The 22279-nt window shown below is 39.0% G+C and overlaps 1 protein-coding gene across 10 annotated transcripts in view; it reads left to right on the top strand.

The window, feature by feature from the left end:
- The window catches only part of Usf3 (upstream transcription factor family member 3), a 50266-nt gene extending 27987 nt beyond the window's left edge, over nt 1-22279 (top strand). For 7 of the 10 annotated variants that reach the window (XM_020181956.2, XM_020181953.2, XM_020181952.2 and 4 more), the window contains 3 exons: nt 2206-2288; nt 7208-7304; nt 10150-22279. In XM_020181956.2, the coding sequence (XP_020037545.1) occupies nt 2206-2288; nt 7208-7304; nt 10150-16607 (6638 nt within the window). In that variant the 3' untranslated portion in view covers nt 16608-22279. The remainder of the gene's footprint in view (nt 1-2205; nt 2289-7207; nt 7305-10149) is intronic. The other 3 variants (XM_074073166.1, XM_020181960.2, XM_074073164.1) reach the window with 1 other exon arrangement.

Here is a 22279-nt window from a genome sequence, read left to right as displayed (position 1 = left end):
AATTTACCTTGTTATTATTTTTTTGCTTTTAAAACGAAATTATACCACAGTTAATTAAAAGCTTTTATCTTATAAGCACAGAATCATTATTTGTTACTTTTTAGGAATGTGTACCTTTATTGTTTCTAATTGGCAAAACATTCCCAAAGTGTCATGGAGATGACTTCCTAACATCTTCTGATTTATAGTCTGTTTGGGAAAGTTAAGAAATTAGTATTCCTGAAGCTGGTGTTTGTAGGAATTTCACCCACCAAGGAAACCCAGATATACTTACTTCTCCTCAGTAGAATGAAGGTTACCTATCCGCATAAACTCCAGAGGGGATGGCTACCTAGAGGAGTGAGGAAAAGATGAGCAGATCTTAAAGGGACTTGAACAGTCTTAAGTTGTACGGTCTTCATTTATAGGAGGAGATGTAGGAATTAAATATTTGATCTTAGCTCAAGCATTAAAAGTACAGTCCAAATTCAGATAAGCATACATAGTTAGTTGTGCATACATTTGCAGTTTGGCTCATCTTTTAGTAATTGACTTTCCACTAGGGACTGCATTCAGACAAAAAAACAATTTAGAAGTTAATTTCTATTACTCTATAAATGACATCCTCCTTTCCTTAAGTAAAGGATCTTTGGGAAATTTTTTCTATGAAAAGATGTCTTGAGCACTGGTAGAATACTGCTGTTTTCCAGAATGAGAACTTTACTGCTGTTGAAACCCCATTTATCACTATAAAGAGTCTTAATATGTTTTGTCATTGTTGTTGTTTTCTTTTGGTTTGTTTTGGTTTACTTTTTTGAGACAAGATCTCTCTATGTAGCCCAGGCCAGCCTTGAACTCATGATCCTTCTACCTCAGCTTCCCATTTGCTCAGATTATAGGCATGTGCTGCCACACTTGGCTTATTGTTTTTTTAACTCCACATATGAAAAAGCAATCTTCTTTTATAGCAGCAAATTTTATTGTTAGAAATTTCAGAGGAAAGGTAAATTATATGTTACTGTTTTTTGGTTTTGTACCTGCAAATTAAGACTAATGTTTTAGCTATATGAACTAAATCTTTTTATTGGAATCACTTGTCTCATGATGTATACATACATCCTGACTGTTACTCACTAACAGTGAGTAATTAAATGTTATTGGAAAGGATGCCCTTTGTGAAGAAAAAAAATACCTATTTTATAAAACAAGTTCTACCTAGGCTATGATCTGAAAGATGATCTTAGAAACTCTGGAATTCTTTATGAGAAAGGAAGTTCTTAGAAAACTTCCTAACAGAAAATAGCCAATAGTTGCTACTCATAGTGTTTTACAGAAATTATTTAGATAATCTCTTGTGTATTCTAGCTCCTTTTAAAGTTGTAGCATATAACTCATAGTGTCTTACAGAAATTGTTTAGAAATGAGAATTGTATCCTCTTGCTCCTTTTGGAGTTGTACTATGTAAGTCTGGAACTTTTCACAGTTAATTGAAAAAGTAGTCAGTTGCTTAGTCAGTTGCCCAGTCAGTTGTAGTTTCTTCCCTATCCAACAGGAGAGAAACATGGACAAAGTGGACATCCCAGGAACCAGAGAAAGCTAAGCTAGTGCCTTTTCTGGTGTATTTTAAGATATGATTAATAGCTGTTTCCTTCCCAGAAAGGCCCTCTTCATCCTAAAATGCATGTCTTCAGGTTCTTTAATCTGTGGAAAAAGGTCTCATTTGTTTAAAAGAGCAATTTTCTGATAGTTTATTAGTGGGTCCTTTAAATTTGGTTGTCATTAAAATCTCTAGTAGTTACTTGAACTATAATGGAATGATAGCCTAATAATAACGCAATATTAAGTCATTCTTTTTTAAATAATTTAATGTAATTGTTAGAGATGATTTTATTTAAAATGCTAATAAGTGTTGCTTATGTCCATTTTTATAACATTTACCTTAAAATACTACATTCTTTGAAATCTTAGGTGTTTATTATAGTGGTTTTTCTTCAGTAGATAACGCTGTTTTTGATTTTACTGTTGTGTGTGGTGCTAGGGATGGAACCCGGAGCCTGTGCATGCTAGGCAAGTGCTCTGTCACTGAGCTACGCCCCCACAGTAGATAATGTTTGATAGATATTTCTAAGGGATTTCTTTGCCTAAAATTTCTTTGTCCAGAGAAAAAAGGGCACTTTGGCAGAATAGTATACGATTTGATGAATGGATTTTTTCCCCTCTATTTAGTGGAGAGGCATAGAAAGAAGAAAATCAATGCTGGGATAAACAGAATAGGAGAACTGATTCCATGTTCCCCTGCTCTGAAGCAGGTAAGAATCCATGCATATTTTCATTCACTACTTGTGAACGAACAGACAACTTTCTAAATCATTTTGATTCTTAGAATGATTATTTTTGTTCTGTGTCATTTAGGGTGTTTGGGGAGTTAACAATTGCTTTTTTAAAATTTGCTTTATTTTCTTTATAACTAACTTTAATTTTCCCCACATTTTGGACAGTCTCTTGATACAGTTTTCTGCATTCGCAGTGCACCACATTATTTTCAGACCCTTTTAAATTGTGTTTTCTCTGAATTATGTAAGTTCCATTACTATGTCTATGTGCCACTCAGTTTACTAGGCATTACTTTCGTTTTCTGCCAATTTGTATTCTTTACTCTTTTCAAGTTCTTAGGTAGAATCTTCCAGGGATTCTATTTCATTCCATTCCCCTCCTTCCTCCCTCCACCCCCTGGCCCCCTTTTTTTGAGACAGTCTTGCTATGTAATCCAGGCTGGCCTGGAACTCACTTTTCTCCTACCTTAGCCCCTAGAGTGCTGGAATCACAGGCTTGTGCCACCATGCCTGGCCTCTCTTTCCCCTTTCAACTCCCAGTAGTACTTAAAAATCTCAGCTTAATGCATGATAGTTTCCCTAATGATGATAGCTTTGGGTTTCTTCTGATAATGAGGATAAAGCAGGCTTATTCAAAACAAAACAAACAATTGAAACAATATGGAAGCCATTTAACTTTTTAGGTTAAAAACATTGTCATTCCACTCCGAAAATATAACAACTAATAAAATACTGTTACCCATCTATCCAGATATGGCTTCATAAGTATGTATTTCCAGTGCTACTTCATACCTGCTTTGTCACTTTAGGTGGCACACAGTGGACTTTTGGTTGTGGATACCTTTCTACATATGATCTCCTTTGTTTTTAATGGTTGTGTAGTATTTGGTCATAAATGGAATATCATTTATGGTAGCTGTTTTTTTAATTAGTTATGATTAAATAATATATGCAAAACCTAATATATACATAGTAAATAGCACTAAAAAGTTTAAAACAACAAACATTATCTACTTCTCAACCCTAACACAGCTTTCAAAGGCAACCATTCTTAAATAAATGATATTTAACATTATACTTCTAAATAATATACTTATATTACTGTATCTTAATTTTTACATTTTAGATATTAACTATCAAAATTCTGTTATGCTTTGCTCCTGGCCTCCTCTTCCCTGATCCTCCCCAAATGATTATATCACGAGTTTTGGTTAAATCAGGATTCAAATTTTATGTTATTAAGTCTATGTAAAGGATGGCTTGGCTCAAGTGGTAGAGCACCTGCCTAGCAAGTGCAAAACTCTGAGTTCATACCCCAGTACCGTCAAATAAAAAAAAAATTATGTAAGGCCATGTAAATACTGTTTGTGGTTGAGCCAAGGATTGTACCGTTATGTTTCATTTCATGTAACTTTTGATGTTTTGAGGTTATTGCTTATAGTTTTTCATTTGCCTGATTTTCTGTATACTCACCTCTAATTCCTTTCATGTGTCCAACAAGCCCTTAGAATAGTTTTCTAGGTGGTCAGATGCACCATATACTTTACGTTTTCCCTTTGAGACTTTATTTCTAGAACCTTTTGTCCTCCATTTTCAATCTCAATCACTTGGTCTCTTCCAGCTCTCCTGTTTTTTAATTTCTGCTTTCATATTTTTAATTTCCAGGAATCTTTTTCTTATTTTGTGTTTATCCATTTTCATACCTTATGTTTACTCCATGCATTCAATATTATCTCATCTCTGAATGTTTTATAGGCTTTTTCCTGAAGCTTTCTTCAATTTTCTGTCTTTGTCCCCTTTTCCCTTTTGTTTAGATGTTTTATCTTTCTTTTTAGAGGCTTTCCTTAAATGGTTAGTGATATGTGGTTCTTTTATCAGATTTGAGAATCAGTCATGAAAAAGCTGATCAAGTAGGCTTGTCTTTTGGTGGTCCCAGAAGACAAGCTTGCATGATTAGGTGGCATACCAGTTTTTGTTGTGATGATGATGTGGTAGTGATGGAACTCATTTCAGTATTTGTAGTTTTTTCCCTTTGGGGGTAGCTATTGTTTTCCAAGGCAGAATCTATCAGTTTCTTTCTTGGGAGTAGAAATGGTTGAAGGACAGTTTAAACTTGTTTGCTTGTATTTTTCTGAGGCTGGATCTGGGACAGGGACTAGAGTCTCATGCTTCAGTTTTGCTTTACCTTGTTTTCACTTAGGACGCTCATCTTGTTTACTTTTATGCCATGTATCCCTGAGGTTTGAATTTTCTGGTTCAAATTCCACAGAAAATAAGCTTGTTTCCTGTGGTTGGGTCAGGAAGAGGAAGTCATCCAGCATAGGATATATGTCTGGGGAGGTGGTGTGTATTACTGCTTTATTAAGAGCCTTTCAACAAGTCCCTCACCTGCATTCTGTAGTAGCTGGTGGTTCTCAGTATTGAAACTTCCTAGGATCTTGGCAAGCCAAATCAGCTTGCTTCTCAATATTATCTTCCCTTGGTAAGGAGTTCCACTTCAGTTTGTTTTCATTCTCCCCATAGGGTAGACTTAGATTTCTACAAATGAATTTCTTAGCCTTAGTAAAAAAATGTACTATTTCCTTAACACAGCGGCAGACTATATCTTCTGGTTTGTTTTTCTTTCTCCACATGTTAATGTACAGTAGCTGCTTAGTAAATATTAGAAGTTGCCCAGTAAAATTTTATTTTCCTACTCTTGACTTTCATTCCTATGAGTTTCTGAAGAAAGGAAACCATAACCATTTCAGTTCTTGGTGTCTACAGTGTACAAAGGAATTCAGTATTTGGCCTCCAGAAACAAAGCAGTTTAAAATTTTTCTTTGCTATTGCTATATGCTCTGCCCTCTGTCTACAGTAGAGGGACAGGTGGCTGGATATTATCACATTCCTCTTATGTTAGGATTCTTGTGTTAAGAAAGGACAATATTAGTTTTCTCTTTTGAAAGTAAAGAGTTTCCTGGGTTTATATATTGGGTCTCTGTTGTGACTTGGTGTAAGGAACCCAGAAGTGAAGCTTGGTGAACTAAAGCACTAACTTCCGTGGATTCCTACATGAAAAGAGCTGTTCATAAAAGACTGGAGATATGCAGTAGTATACATGCTGGATTAGAAATTATTGTTCACTGCCGTATGTTTAATGGCCAGAGGAAGAAACCAGATATAACTTTGTTTGTTAGTGGTAGACTGGTAAGTAAAAAAAATACAGCCATTAGAAAAAAAATTAAGCTTTTAAATGCTTCATGAAAGTATCTACAAGATATATCTAATTTTAAAGAGTACAAAATGGAGATGGGGATGTAGCTCACTGGTAGTGTTTACCTAGCATGCACAAGGCCCAGGATTTGATCTCCAGTACCACACATGCACATAGATACAACATATTGCTTATTGCATCCTTCTGTGTGGGTTTTTATATAGACTGTCATGTATTGACAAATCATGTATCCTTCTAAAAGGAAGGATATAAAAGTAACTTTATGGTGGTTGCCTCTGGAACAGAATCTGGAGTACGAAAACACAATGGTATATTACTTTTCAGTGTGTATCCCTTCATAATATTTACTTTTTTGCCATATGTGCATTTTGTTTTAAGTTTTTTTAATTATTAAATATAAAGGAATATTTTGATATAAAATTCAGTCTTTTTGAAAAAACTTAGAAGTGGAATATACTGAGAGCGTGACACCAAAACTCAAGTGACATTTCTTTTTCAACCTATTATATAGGATAATTTATAGTTGTAGTTAAAGAGTAGATAATATTACAATCTGAAATTTTTAAATGGTCTTGAAGGCCCTCTTTGGCCTCTTCTACCACCCCTCCTGATGTACATTACCCTGGCCCTGCTTATCTTCTTGCTGTCCTCAGACACACCAAGCCCAGCCCTGCGTGAAGGCCTTTACTTTCTGATCTTACTCCCTAGACCACTTCCCTCATATATTCAAAGGGTGTGCTTCCTTTTACCTCCTTTAGGGTTTTGCTCAGGTACCACCTTACAGAGAGGCCTTTCCAAGGTCTCTATACCAAAACACTGTAGCAGAGTGTTTTAATGCAGGCTGCTGTAACAAAAACACTAATGACTGAGGGGCTTTAACAACAAAAATTTAGACTGGGTGCTGGTGGCTATAGTTCCAGCTACTTAGGAGACAGAGATCAGGAGCATTGCATTTCGAAGCCAGCCTGGGCAAAATAGTTCATGAGACCCTATCTCAAAAAGCTCTTCACAAAAAAGGGCTGGTGGAGTGGCTCAAAGTGTAGGGTTTTAACTCAAAAAAAAAAAAAAATTCTCACTTTTCACTATTCTTGAGGCTGAGAAGTCCAAGATCAAGATTCACACTTGGTAGAGAGACAGAAAGATCATCTTGCTCTATCTCTTCTTAAAGGGCACTAGTTCTGAAGGTTCCACCTTCATGACCTAATTACCTCTTAAAGACCCAGGCTTCAAGTACCATCACATTGGCATTAGGATTTCAACATTGGAATTTAGTACAGGGACACAGTCTTGCAGTTCCTAACACAGAATAACCTTCACCATCACTTTAGCACCTCCTTCCTTACCCTACTTCATTTTTCTTTGTACTGATTCTTATGGTGTATCTGTAATTTTATTACCACCTATTAATTTTACATATATATTTATATTCTTCAAGGGCAATTACTTTGTCTGTTTTACTATAATATCCCAGTGCCTAGAACAGTGCCTGGCTCATGGTTCATATTCAGTAGATATTTAGTAAATGTAAAATGAACAGTAGAAGCTTTTAAACGTGGTACATTTTTTTTCTCTGAAAAGTTACATATTGCATATATGTGATAAAGCCAGAACTTTATGTTTCTTCTAGCAAGCTCTTACCCTTCAGTGAAACTTTTAAATGGCTAATTTTCTTTGGCAGAGCAAGAATATGATCCTGGACCAAGCCTTTAAATATATAACAGAATTGAAAAGGCAAAATGATGAGCTTCTGCTTAATGGAGGAAACAATGAACAAGGTAAAACTTTAGAGATTCTTTTTTGATATTGGTTAGATATTTAGGGATTTTTGTTACCATGAAATTTATTTTAGGGTATAGAAGGCTTTCCTCCCCAAAAATGTAAACAGAAAAAATTAAGTCCCTGCATTCAAGGGTCCTGGGAGAATAGTGTTGCTAATAAAATCATTTTAGTTTAACTCTTCTCTCTCCTTTCTGAGCAACTGTAATCCTGCATGCATGTATAATTTTGATTATGTATGCAAAATATTAATTTTGATTTTGGACTCTTCTGTGTATTTCACATTTGTCTAACTCATGATATTAATAACAAATCTCCTTTATTCCAGTTGGATCTTGCAGTTAGGGGAATCCTATAAGAGGATATAGGGAGGAGTTCTGATCAGTACAATTTGAAAACAAGATAGGTTATGCCTATGCCAAGTTTTAACTGTGCATCAACTCAAAAAACCAAAATACTCGGATCACAGTTATTTACACTGATTCTGTGTGTGCATCAAACTGCTGGATCATTTAGTGATTTTTGATTTTTTAGATGTAACTTTCACACTGTCAAGTGAATTCTGTTTTTCCACCAGCATTGGAGAGAGGCTGAAAAGAAAAATATACCAGGAAAGTGTAAAGCTAGGCTGGTAGGCCAGTTTGAATAAGCCTTTATTTATGGCTCTGACAAGAGCAGAAATGAGGCAGGCTAGAAGTAGGAAAAGTTGAGGGCTCATGTAGGTTGCCCAGGGATGGGCCAGACCACTCTCACCTGCCAGGAACTGCCCATGTCCCTCCCCATTCATTCATTATTGGGTGGGAATCTCCTGGGCCTGCCTGCCCTTCCATGGGGTAGTGTAGGTTTTAAAGGCACCTAAAAAAGAAGAGCACACTCTCTGCTGTCAGACTCCACCTGTGCCCACTGTGCCCTCTTTTCCTGCGTCCCTTCCCTCACCTGGCAGAACAGGTTGACTCCGCTTTCCTCATCCTACCTTACCTCATCCATGTGCTCTGCTTGGATTTTTTCCATTTGGAGCACAAAAACGAGGATATTCTGATCATCAGCTGCACTGGTGCCGGTAACAGAAAAAAGAGTTTTCTGTGGTAACTCAGTAGTCCACCTTAAAAGGAGACAAACAGGGCAGAATTTGCTAAGGTAGAGGCAGTGCTGGGCTGTGCTTATTGTAATGAGTGGGAAGGATATTGGAAAGCATACCCAGGAAGTCAGCATTCAGAATTCTTTCTTTACTTTTAGTTAAATAAGGACTTGCCCCTTTCCTACTCAGCTGTCTTTTGTGGCCCAGGCTTTTGTGTTAGGTGTGGGCAGATAGTTAAATACAATAGTAATTGATAATGATGCGTAAGCTTCTCTAGTGAAGGCTACTTTAATTTCATAGCATATAGACTGAGATAGTTATGTTACCATAGGGAAAAGGGAAGCTACTGAAATTTTTTCAGGTGTTTCGGGTTCAGAAAAAGCTGAACAGTCCGGCCAGGGATTGGGGGCAGCACCTGAAGCAGTGTAAGCTTGGCTATGTTGTATTCTCTTTCATGATCATTGTTCCTCTAGTTCTTTTTGTGCATCTGCTTGATCATCTTTTCCTGTCCCTACTACTTTGTCCACACGGTGGTCCAGCACAGTAGTCACAGCAATGGCCTTGAAGTCAGGCCCGCCTAGGTTTGAGTCTCCACTCCATTTTCTCACTCAGTAGCCTTAAGCCACTTAACCTCTCCAAGTCTCAGTAACCCTATCTTAAAAAGAGGATAATGATAGGAACACCTGGCTGCTTTTAGGCAAACTATGTAATTATTTCCATCCAATTCTCACATCTAAAAATCATGATAATAATAGGTAGTTCCCATCTTATCTCTTCCATAATACAGGTAAAGCATTTACATACTAAAGCCTAGCACATAGTTCATGCTTGATACTATTGGCTGCTATCATTGTCATTATATTATTAAATGAGACACTGAATGAAAAGTACCAGGCAGTAAATGTGCAAAAGTGAAAGCACTGGCAATTATTATTTGGTTCATGATTGTTCTTTAATTTCTGATGTCCGTTGCACATTGGCATCTTTCTTTTGTTTCTTAGTTTAAATGAGAAAAATGATCTACTAGTCTCAGCTCATCCTGGTTGAAATGGAATTACTATTGAGGATTGGCTGCCTTTGGTGGGGTAGAAATAAAAATATCTACCACTATGGCAAGGCAGATGGATTATACACAATTACCTAGCATAAAAACCAGCAACCCTGTGGGTAAAGCTATCTCCCTTAGAAAGGAGAGGGATGTAACACACACTTTCAATGCTTTGCAGTGTACCTGCCTTGATCCTACCACCAGAGACACAGCACTACCCGTGGTCTCTGGGTGTTCTACCTCTTGACTTCTGATGTGTTCTCCTTCCTGTCAGTCTCCACTTTTTCAAGTGGTAAAATAGAAACAAAAGAAACTAAGAGCCTGTCTATTACCTCCACAAGTTGTATTAGCTGTTTCAGCATTTGAATGGTATTATATGGATATTCAATGTGATTTTCCTAGCATGTTAGCCTGAAATCAGTATGCCTTCTCTGGTTTCACCTGTGTAGCTGCACTACTAGAAAGTTTTGAATTGTGAATTTTGTGATTCTTCAATGGCTGGCCTTTAAAGATACGTACTTTTAAAAGATGGGATAGTGATTCAAGGTACCCTGCTAAAAAGAAGAAAAAACTTGGATTAGCAAAGAGCTTAAGATTCTCAATTGAAGTGTTTAGAATGATAGAATTAGAATTCAGTATCTTAGTACATAGTTCTTTCTTAGTTATTGTAAATACTGATATTCACCAATATTTAAAAATTTTATTTCTAATATTTTAGCTGAAGAAATCAAAAAGCTTCGGAAACAACTAGAAGAAATCCAAAAAGAAAATGGCCGATATATTGAATTGCTGAAGGCAAATGATATATGCTTATATGATGACCCCACAATCCACTGGAAAGGCAACCTTAAAAACTCAAAGGTGTCTGTTGTTATTCCGAGTGACCAGATCCAAAAAAATATCATTGTTTATTCAAATGGGAGTCAGCCTGGTGGAAACAGCCAGGGAACAGCTGTTCAGGGGATAACCTTTAATGTTGGTCATAATTTACAAAAACAAACCGCCAATGTGGTGCCAGTACAGAGGACTTGCAATCTTGTGACTCCTGTGTCTATTTCTGGAGTTTACCCTTCTGAAAACAAGCCGTGGCATCAGACCACAGTTTCTGCATTGGCTGCCAACCAGCCTGTTCCCCTTTGTCTTCCTGCTACAATTTCTACTCAAAATTTTCTTGAGCTTGCCACCTCTGAAAGTGAATCAAGTGTGCTCGGTACCACTGGTGGCTCACTAATTGCTGTTTCAGTTGGGCCTGAACCTCACCAACATCATTCCTTGCACACATGTCTAAATGATCAAAATGATTCCGAAAATAACAGTGGGCAAGAGAACCCCAAATTATCAAAGCAAACAGCCCCTTGTGCTATAAGCTTCCCCCCCAGCAGCTCAACAACTGCCACTAAAGTGCACCATGGAACAAAGTCCTGCCTGAGCAAACAGGACTTCAGAGGTGATTTGCAAAGCACCTTTGTTGTTGCAGTTACCACCACAGTCTGCTCCCAGCTTCCCAGATCTACAGGTGATTCTTCTCCAGTGAGCATTAACAAGAGCACTGACTCGACAAGTACAACCTCAGTGGTTGCACCATCTGTCCCTGGAGTAGGAAAGACCACCACTGCAATAAGCACTCTTTCTGCAAATGCTTTGGAAAGTGGTTGGACTCTTTCTTGTTCTTTGCCTTCTTCAAGTGTTAGTGCTTCAGATTTGAAAAATATTAGTAGCCTTACTCGAATTTCTTCAGCTGGAAACACACAGACAACATGGACTACTTTGCAACTGGCAGGAAACACTATTCAGCCCTTAAGCCAGACACCATCTTCCACTGTGACTCCAGTATTAAGTGAGTCTGGTACCAGCCCTACCACAGGAAACCACAGTAGACATGTGACTACAGGCATCAGTTTAAATAATTCCCTTCCAGCAGATGGGCAGCCAGTTGAGCAAGTAGTGGTAACCTTGCCTTCTTGTTCATCTTTACCTATGCAGCCACTAATTGCCCAGCCACAAGTTAAAGCTCAGCCTCCAAAAAATATCCTTCCACTGAATTCAGCAATGCAAGTGATTCAGATGGCTCAGCCAGTTGGGTCAGCTGTCAATGCAGCTCCAGCTAACCAAAATGTTATCATTCTTCAGCCACCTAGCACGACCCCATGTCCAACAGTGATGAGGGCAGAGGTTCCCAGCCAGACAGTAGGTCAACAGATTGTCATCATACAGGCAGCTAACCAGAATCCATTGCCACTCCTCTCTGCTCCCCCTCCTGGTTCTGTTCGACTCCCTGTCAATGGAGCCAGTGCTATAATAGGGTCTCATAATTCACTGCAAAATGTTTCAACTCCCCAGACTTTTGGAGGAAAGCATCTTGTCCACATATTACCAAGACCTTCATCTTTATCCACATCTAATTCAACACAAACTTTTTCTGTTACCATGTCAAACCAACAACAGCCTCAAACCATTTCCTTAAATGGACAGCTCTTTGCTTTGCAGCCTATGATGTCTTCATCAGGAACTACAAATCAAACCCCTATGCAAATTATTCAACCCACCACCAGCGAAGATCCAAATACCAATGTTGCCCTGAATACATTTGGTGCTTTGGCCAGCCTCAATCAAAGCATATCACAGATGGCTGGGCAAAGCTGTGTACAACTGTCCATTAGCCAGCCTTCCAATCCTCAAACTGCTGCAAATAGTCAAACCACCCCAGCTAACTGTGTTTCACTAACAACAACTGTAGCACCTCCCATGACGACAGATAATTCAGCCATGCTACCCAGTACTTACAGTCTTGTGACCACTTCCTCAATGAACACTGTCCCTTGTTTGCCACCTACTGTGAAGTCAAAAAGATTAAATAAGAAGCCAGGTGCCAAGAAATACTTAGCAGCTAACAAACCAGCGTGCCCCCTGAATCCAGGCAGAGATGTGGGCAAGTTAGAGTGCCCTAGCACCGAAGGCTCAGGAGAGCCATCATCTAGTGACGGACTGCTGGAAAGCCTCCCTGTTGTCCTACCATCTGTTGCTGTGTCCCAGGCAAATAGTGTTTCTGCTTCACATTCTTTGGACGTTCTAAATTCTGAGTCCATAATTCCTGAGTCTGTGTCCAAATCCAAGTCAGAGGAAGAGTCTAGCTCACCCTCCCAAGAATCTGAAACAAGTGAACGTTTTTCAGTGGGCCCAGCAAAATCCAAAGATTCTACCCCTGTTTTGCAACAAGAGACATCTCAGGATAAACCAACTAGTGTGTTGTCAGATACTACCAAGTCCTGTGCTTCAGCCAATGTGCTAATTCCATCTCCAAATGATCCTCAGATTTTTGTTTCTCAGGTTTCTGGTTTGTCATCCACCACAAGCACTACAAGTACTGACTGTGTTTCTGAGGTAGAAATCGTCACAGAACCTTGCCAGGTCCAGAAAGACTCACCAGACACAATGCAAACTGCAGGTCTCTTAAAGGGACAGGGTCTAACTACATTGCTGTCTGATCTTACTAAAGAAAAAGACCTTCAGAAATCATCTCTTTCTATCCAGATGGATCATCCTGATTTTCCTTCAGAAACTTCTAAGATAGTTGATTCCAGTGTCGATTTACATCCCAAACAGGAACTATTACTGATGAACAACGATGATAGAAATCCACCACAGCATCATCCCTGCCTCCCCGATCAGGAAGTTATTAATGGTTCTTTGCTCACCAGTAGGCAGGCCGACTCTCCCATGTCAACCAGCTCTGGCAGTAGTCGGAGTTTCTCAGTTGCATCCATGCTTCCTGAAACAGCTAGGGAAGATGTGACCAGCAGTGTGACAACTAATACGTGTGATAGCTGTACCTTTGCAGAACAAACTGATATAGTAGCTCTTGCAGCAAGAGCCATTTTTGACCAGGAGAACATTGAGAAGGGAAGGGTTGGCATCCAGGCTGATACAAGGGAAGTTACTTCAAAGCCTTCCGAAACATCATCTTTGGAGGGAGATCAGCCTTTCAAATCACAGATCCCTAAAGAGAATGGCACAGGGCATGCAGAAGCAACACCAAATGAATTTGACTCTCAGGATTCAGTTGAAGTAACAGTGGATCGGCCCCTTGAAAAACCAAGTTGTTCTCTAGGAATTAAAACATCAAATGCCTCCTTACAGGTTTCAGCTTCTCAGCCACCAAGCCTCACCAGCTTAAGTGTAAATAATCTTATCCATCAGAGCAGCATCAGCCATCCTCTGGTCAGCTGTGCAGGGTTAGCCCAAACTTCAGAGCAAGCAACTATTCCCACAACAGTTAATCTTACTGTTTCATCCAGCTCCTATGGCAGCCAGCCTCCTGGACCATCTCTGATGACAGAGTATTCCCAAGAACAGCTAGATACTATGTCTACTACCATACCAAATTCACAGATTCAAGAGCCCCTCTTAAAAGCAAGTCATGAAAGCCGTAAAGATTCTGCTAAGCGCACTGTCCAGGATGATCTCTTACTATCTTCAGCCAAACGTCAAAAGCATTGTCAGCCAGCCCCCCTCAGGCTTGAAAGTATGCCTTTGATGAGCCGAACTCCAGACAGCATTTCTGATCAAACTCAGATGATAGTTAGTCAAATCCCTCCCAACTCTTCAAACTCAGTTGTGCCTGTCAGCAGCTCAACACATGGAGAGGGCCTCACACGATTATTTCCACCTGGTAACAACTTTGTGACTCCTACTTTGAGGCAAACTGAAGTTCAGTGTAGTTCTCAGCCTTCGGTTGCTGAGCAGCAGCAGCAGCAACAACAAACCCAGGCAAATCAACATCTGCAGGCCCTGCAGCAGCATGTTCCAGCTCAAGGGGTCTCTCACCTTCACAGTAACCATCTGTATATCAAGCAGCAGCAGCAACAGCAGCAAGCAGGGCAGTTAAGAGAGAGGCATCACTTGTATCAACTACAGCATCATGTATCTCATGCAGAGAGTGCTGTCCACTCCCAGCCCCACAGCGTGCACCAACAGAGAACTCTACAACAAGAAGTTCAGTTGCAGAAAAAGAGGAATCTCGTCCAGGGCACTCAGGCCTCTCAGCTTTCCCTACAACCAAAGCACCATGCAACCGACCAGTCCCGACCCAAAAGTGGTCAGCCACATCCCCACCATCAACAGATGCAGCAACAGATGCAGCAACACTTTGGAAGTTCCCAGCCAGAGAAGAGCTGTGAAAACCCTTCAAGTAGTCGGAACCACCATAGCCATCCCCAGAACCATCTCAGTCAAGATATTATGCACCAGCAGCAAGATGTTGGAAGCAGACAGCCAGGTTCTGGGGTTTCTTCAGAACATGTATCTGGGCATAATCCAATGCAGAGACTTTTGCCATCAAGAGGCTTAGAGCAGCAAATGGTGTCGCAACCAAGTATTGTGACTAGACCTTCAGACATGGCCTGTACTCCACACAGGCCAGAGAGAAATCGAGTTTCAAGTTACTCTGCTGAGGCACTCATTGGAAAGACATCTTCTAATTCAGAGCAGAGAATGGGTATATCGATTCAGGGTTCCAGAGTTTCGGATCAACTTGAAATGAGAAGCTATCTTGACGTTCCCAGAAATAAGAGCGTGGCTATTCATAGTATGCAGGGTCGTGTGGACCACACTGTTGCTGCAGATATCCGCCTTTCTGATTGTCAGACATTTAAGCCAAGTGGAGCCAGTCAGCAGTCCCAGGGTAATTTTGAAGTACAGTCTTCAAGAAATAATGAAATAGGTAACCCTGTATCATCGTTGAGGAATATGCAGTCCCAGGCTTTTCGAATTAGTCAAAACACTGGCCCACCACCAATCGACCGTCAAAAGAGATTACCTTATCCTCCAGTTCAGAGCATCCCAACAGGGAATGCTATCCCACCAAGGGACAGTGAAAATACATGTCACCAAAGTTTCATGCAGAGTTTGCTTGCCCCTCACCTTGGTGATCAGGTCATTGGGAGCCAGAGGTCACTCTCAGAGCATCAGAGGAATACACAGTGTGGTCCATCTTCTGCAATTGAATATAATTGTCCACCAACTCATGAAAATGTTCATATTAGAAGAGAGAGTGAGAGTCAGAATAGGGAAAGTTGTGACATGTCTTTAGGTGCAATTAACACCAGGAACAACACCTTGAATATTCCTTTTTCAAGTTCTTCTTCTTCTGGAGATATTCAAGGTCGAAACACAAGTCCCAATGTTTCTGTACAGAAGTCCAATCCCATGAGGATTACTGATAGTCATGGGACCAAGGGCCACATGAACCCTCCTGTCACAACCAATATGCACGGGGTTGCAAGGCCAGCTTTGCCACACCCATCTGTGTCTCATGGAAATGCTGACCAAGGGCCTCCTGTACGTCAAGCTAACTCTTCAGTTCCCCAGAGATCAAGGCATCCCATGCAAGACAGCAGTGGTTCCAAAATTCGTCAGCCTGAAAGGAATCGCTCTGGAAACCAAAGGCACAGTAATGTCTTTGATCCAAGTCTTCCCCATCTTCCTCTCTCTACTAGTGGTAGTATGATTCTTGGACGTCAACAACCTGCTACAGAGAAGAGAGGAAGTATTGTTCGTTTCATGCCTGATAGTCCCCAAGTACCTAATGACAATTCAGGTCCTGACCAGCATACGCTGTCACAAAATTTTGGTTTTCCTTTTATTCCTGAGGGTGGCATGAATCCACCAATAAATGCTAATACTTCTTTCATTCCACAGGTTACTCAGCCTAGTGCCACTCGAACTCCAGCCCTCATTCCAGTAGATCCCCAAAATACTTTATCCTCCTTCTATCCCCCATATTCTCCTGCTCATCCTACTCTGTCCAATGATATATCGATCCCCTATTTTTCTAATCAAATGTTCTCCAATCCTAGCACAGAGAAAGTAAACAGTGGAAGTTTAAATAACCGATTTGGATCAATTTTATCTCCTCCCAGACCTGTTGGCTTTGCTCAACCTAGTTTTCCTCTTCTCCCGGATATGCCACCAATGCACATGACCAACTCTCACTTATCCAACTTTAATATGACATCTTTGTTTCCAGAAATAGCAACAGCTCTTCCTGATGGCTCAGCAATGTCACCTTTGCTTACAATAGCGAACTCCTCTGCCTCTGACTCTTCTAAGCAATCCTCAAACAGACCCGCCCACAACATAAGCCATATTTTAGGTCATGATTGCAGTTCAGCTGTTTAAATACAGATGAACTAAGTGTAAAGGTATTGGGTGAGATAACAAGTGTACTTGTATGTGCATTCAACATACATGTGCTTCGAGAGAGAGTGTGTGTGTGTGTGTGTGTGTGTAAAATCATTTTTCAGTTAGCTTCTGATTGTAGGGAATCCGTGGCAGAGATGATGCAAATACTGGGTTGTCAGAGAGAAGCCATCTTTTAATTTTAACTGCATCATGTGCTTTTTTATCTTCAAAGCAGATTTACTTCCAAGTTTGATTTGTAATATTATATTCCCTGAATACTAATCAACTGGACGTTGATAAGAGATGATCTTGGCATGTTCTGGATGGTCGGTAGGGGCTGAAACTTTCAACTTGATTATTGACAATGTGTGTAAAATAGATAGTTGAGTTGCAATCCAAAAATCTAGGCAACCTGATAGAACATGATGGCACAAAACAGAATGCTAGCCGATGTCAGCATCTGGAACAATTCCTTACCCATGGCAGGTGTTGAATTGATATTGAATTGAGTGCCCATAGTTAAACTCAATGAGTTAGCAAATAAATGAATTATTTAATCAGCTTTTATCCCCAAGATTTGGTGTGGGTAGAGACTTCTTTCTTAATTGTAGTTATTTATAAATTAGCTGAATTTTATTTCTTAGGCTTCAAAGTAGGAAGCCACGTTATCCTCTAATGTGCCAAGGTCCTTTAAAACAAAAGTCTTCCTTAAACACTTAGCCTGAAAAATAGAAAGCTGAACGGTAGAGCGCATAAGTGTTCTCCATTCTGTACTTGCATTTTACATCAGGCCATAAAGATAAAAGCAGTTACATTGTGGAGTTCTTCACGGACCCAGATAACCGTTAGTATTTCATCTGTTGAGTTTTGATTTGATATTCTTTCTTCATTCTATGTATTTGATCTTGAAATAAATTCTTTTCCATTCATTTAAATGTCAGGACATTTATAATCTACACATTTATTTGAGCCTTACTTTTAAAACATTTCTGAACAGAGTTTTAAGCTCTCGGTATTTTCATTTACTGATACTTATATTTTAAATATGGCATTGTGTATCACATCATTATCCTTAGTAACAATTACAATGAGAAAATGAATTTGTTATTTTTCTTGATGGCAGGTGTGAAATGGTGCTTCAAAAACTTAGGGTTTAAGTATGTCCATGTGTACATGTATGTGAGTATATGTGAAAACAGATTTTAAAGTATAACTTGGTCTTAACTATTCCACAGTGTATATATACTTCAAAATATGACATGCACAATAAATACATATCTTATGTTGATTAAGAACAAATAAATAAATTTGAGCAAAAAAAGGCCTGCCATCTGAAAGTGGGAAATTGAGACCTGCTAAAGAATAGAAAAACTTGATGTAGATGGTTTTTTTAGCCCCTCCCCCCCAACTGAAGTTAATAATTTTAAAACACATATATTTAATTTTAAAAACTGGAAAAAGAAACCTATATGCTGATTTTCTTAAACCTGTTAAACCCATGACTTTGTTGTTACAGTCTGGCAAAAATGGAATGGGGAGGGAGAAGTGCACATAAAGTGTCCTGTTGCTCTGATAGACAAGACAGTGCAGAAAGCAGCACTTTTTTATTTTTTTCCATCTTAAAAAAGCCTCCCAAGGACTGGTCAGAGCAGTTACCAGTGAATACCTCTTCTATAGACTCAGTGAAAGGGTCACTTGTGCCTCTTCAACTGTTCTCACCAATGTTTCTGCTGCCAGCAAAGCAGCCTCTTGGGGGAAAAATTATGTAAATAAGAGAAATCTGTGCATTTTCCTGTGAAAATGGTTTTGGAGAAGTATTTAATAGAAGAGTTTCATGAACTTAAGACAGTGGGTAAACACGGCAGTTAAAGCTTTTTATTGAAGGAAAAAGATCTGTGACTTGCTTTTTAATTCTCTTCACTGATATTTAAGCTTTAACAATCAGATTTTTCTGTGTAGTTGGTAGGTCCAATCGTCTAGCTTCAAGAAGGGCAGTTTTCTATTTGGTCATTCATTCTCCCTCCCTCCTGTCTTTCAGCTGGTCTCTCACAGGTACATCTACACATGACAGTGGCTGTTGAGTTCTGAAGGAAGGATTGCTAGGTATATTTGAAACTGACAACACGCTGTGGAGAAACTTTTTTTTTTTTAATTCCTTTTGAGAGTTGAATCTTGCTATGTTGCCCAGGCTAGTCTTGAACTCCTGGGCTCAGGCAGTTCTCCAGCCTCTGCCTGTGGAATAACTAGGACTAGAGGTACCCACCACCACCCCAGCTGAGAAGCTCAATTTGAACATTGTAAGCAAAGTTCTCAAAGTTTGTTAATTTCAGGTATTTCTGTAGCATTGGTTGTATTTTACTGCTCAGCTAGGTTCAGATACAGCATTTGTATTTCTCAGAGCTTTCATTCCATTAATATAACACTTGGATATTAACTGGTATCAGGCTGATCTGACCACCTAAAGAAAAATGTGACCAGCTACAAGTAATTGGGCTCCTGCTTACATGTGGCTCTTACCTTACAAACAATTCATGTGTATGTTAGCGGTCATTTCATATATGGACCCAAATCTGAAAGTGTTCATACCATAGTGCTCTTATTTGATTGAACAGCATGAATATTGATTAAGTCATAATTAGATAATAGGTTTAATAATTAGAGCTACATGGTTTGTGGGAGAAAATTGTTCTATAGTACCTAGTGATGTCCAGTTACAATTTTTTGGTAAAGGCAGAAAATGTAGTCAGATTTGGTTATAATAAATGTAAATGTTACTCTTAGCTTGCTTACATATGACTCTATAAAGTAAAACCATCTCTACAATTCATTTTGTAACTTCTAGAAACACAAAGTTAAGTCTGAGTTGTGAGAGTCATTGATTAAATCATTTTCTTTTAGCATTATTGATCATGTAAAATTAAAGTGGTTCATTTAACATTCTACAGTAAGTTCTAATGAAGTGGAAAATTCTGGATTTCTCTGTAGTATGTTTCATAATTTTCAATGAATTTGTTAAACACAGGAAATGTATTCGTTTTGATATTTAATTTTTTGGAAACTAGATTGTTTTAGGAAGCTTTATGTGTTGTTTTATACCACTTCAGGGAAATTTTTTTTTTTTATTGTAAGATCTCTTGGGATACCAGAGATAGCATTTTTTTTTAAAGTAAAGTGCAAGAATTCCACAATGATGACTTCTAAGTGTTGACATATCTGAGCTGTGGGAAGGGAATGGAGGGAATGTTATTTTGAAGTTTTCCAGTCACATATCAGGGTTATGCTGACCTGCAATGGAGATCAACTTTTCAAAATCAGCCTTCTTAAAATACACAATTATAAAATCATTTAAAAGATACTTCATTTCCTTGTTCTTGCCTTCTAACATTAGCCATTTCATGGAGAGACTAAAACTGATACTCCAAAAAATGTAGAAGCACATATTTTAGTGAGAGTAAAATTAAAAGTTTTGAGAAAGGTTAAAGACTTATAATATGCATCTTGTCAGCTTTATCTTTCCTTTGATGCATAAGTACTTAAATATTTTCTTCCATCTGCCTCGTGTCATTTAGGTGACAGGGAGCCTGGTCTTCTCCTAGTAGGATAGTGACTCCTTTGCCTGGAAACATTTTTTGGGACTACCACCCAGTAGGTCAGTGTATGGTAGTTACACTCCCAAATCAGTGAGTCCCACTTTCTGGGTTTGGGAATTACTGTGCCACCTGTTCTCCTGAGAGGCAACAATTTCTCCAAGCAGCATTAGTTTAAATTTGATCTATAATAGCTCAGTGTGCTATTTGGCTCTAGACCTTGGTTGGTGGGCTTGGTTTTTTCCCCATGGTGGAATGAAGAAAGGGCGAAGGTGGCGCCCAAATGAAATGGCTTTGAGTGGGTGTCCTCATGAACCTGGAAGTCCTGTAATTCTGTTGTTTAGATAAATGCTGCCTTTACCAGGAGGGAATGTGCCTAGGGCTATGTACCCCCCAGAGGGCAATAGTAATAGTCACTGACCAGAAAAACTGCTGTGGAGTTAATCTCTCAGTGGTGATTTTATGGGACTTACATGCAAATTAAATGCAGAACTTAATTTCTTCGCATGCCTTTTTGGCTGATTGTTACCTTTTTTTTACCCCCCTTCTCCAAACTTCTACAAAAAAGGGTCCTTTTTTGACTTAACTATACTGTCTTTATTCTACTCTTCCTTTGTTGCTTTCTACTAGAGTGAAACTTAGTGTTTCTCCTAGAGTCTGTGGGGTTCTCCATGTTTAGACAGGCTGTCCAGACAGGTTGGGAGAAAGCATTGAGGACCTTGTTGAACGCAGAGCTGCTAGTTGTGTCCCCCTGCTTTGGCCCTGGTACTGCTCGTTACCTGAAACTGTGCCTCTGGTCCACAGACTGGATATTGGAACATATCCCTTGCCCACTCCTCATTACAGCGAAGGACCAGCCCGGACGGCACGTGCTGAGTAGTCAGGCACCTTGTAGAAGACATGCTATAGCTGATGTTCCTCACTGCTGCCTTATTATTCTCTGAGCCATCTTTGAAAAAAGAAAAAAAACTAGTTAGTAGCCAAACTCTTTTTAAACACAGCTTGTATGTGGTGGTCATTCAACATTCTGATGTTTAGATATGTGTAAGCTCAACGATAATCTTTTTCTAGCACATACATGGTCAGATGCTTCATAAACGAGTCACCTTGAGTTGAGAATGTTGGGCATAATATGCAAATATGTTATTTTGGGTGACTGCATAATCTGTCACTAGAAATTTCATGAGATATAGAAGATAACTTCATTTGTAACTAATACTTTTTTTTAAAAAGATGATCTTTACATTTTTTTGGCTGTCGTGTGTACAGCTGTACAACTGTGGCACAGGAACTTAAAATTTGATCCATTTAAATCCCTTCACTTTTGTAAGACCTCTCTCCTCTTCCACCCCTGAAGTCTTAAAATCATTTTCACCTGTGAGGTTGTTCTGGTAAATGATTTTCCCTGCCTGCTAACCTGCCTTAAGGTCACTGAGGCACGGACTTGATTATTGCAGTAAAGTTTACAGGGAGTTGAACTGTTGCTTTTCCAAGACGAAAGGGACCAGATAGTGTTGCTAGAGATGCTGCAGTTGCTACTGTGAAGACGATTCTTCCACTTTCAGCAGGTTATATATGTATAGATATTTTTTCATTTTGGTATTAAAAAAAGTTGAAAAACCTGAAGAGAACATTATTACCTTCACAAATTATTTATAGATACACTGGGTGAGAAGCTTACTGTAAGGCAGTCACCAGGAAAAAACTAATCTTAGTGCTTCAGTAGTGTAATATTTGTATCTATTACCGAGCCAGCAGGATCTGCTGTGCACTGTGTCCTGTTTCTGTAAATTAGCTGGTTTGTAATTCTAATGGTAAGTAATCTGTTTTGTAATGGAATCAGAGCAGATATGTATAATATGATCAGGATTGCCCTACAGTTGTAAATAAGAATAGGCCCTGTTTATTTTGACATCTTTTTACAAATGCGTTGTATTAGGGTGTGAATATTCCGAACCATGCTCTTGTTTAAAGTTTTGAAATTTTTATTGTTAAATGTAACATTTTAATGGTTGTAATAATTATTTGTATAGATATGAATATGGTATTTTATTTAAGAAAATAAACTTTGCATTTTGCATA

The sequence above is a fragment of the Castor canadensis genome, chromosome 5, assembly GCF_047511655.1.
Source record: "Castor canadensis chromosome 5, mCasCan1.hap1v2, whole genome shotgun sequence".
NCBI classification, from domain to species: Eukaryota; Metazoa; Chordata; class Mammalia; order Rodentia; family Castoridae; genus Castor; species Castor canadensis.
This window is presented reverse-complemented; position numbering and strand designations above follow the sequence as displayed.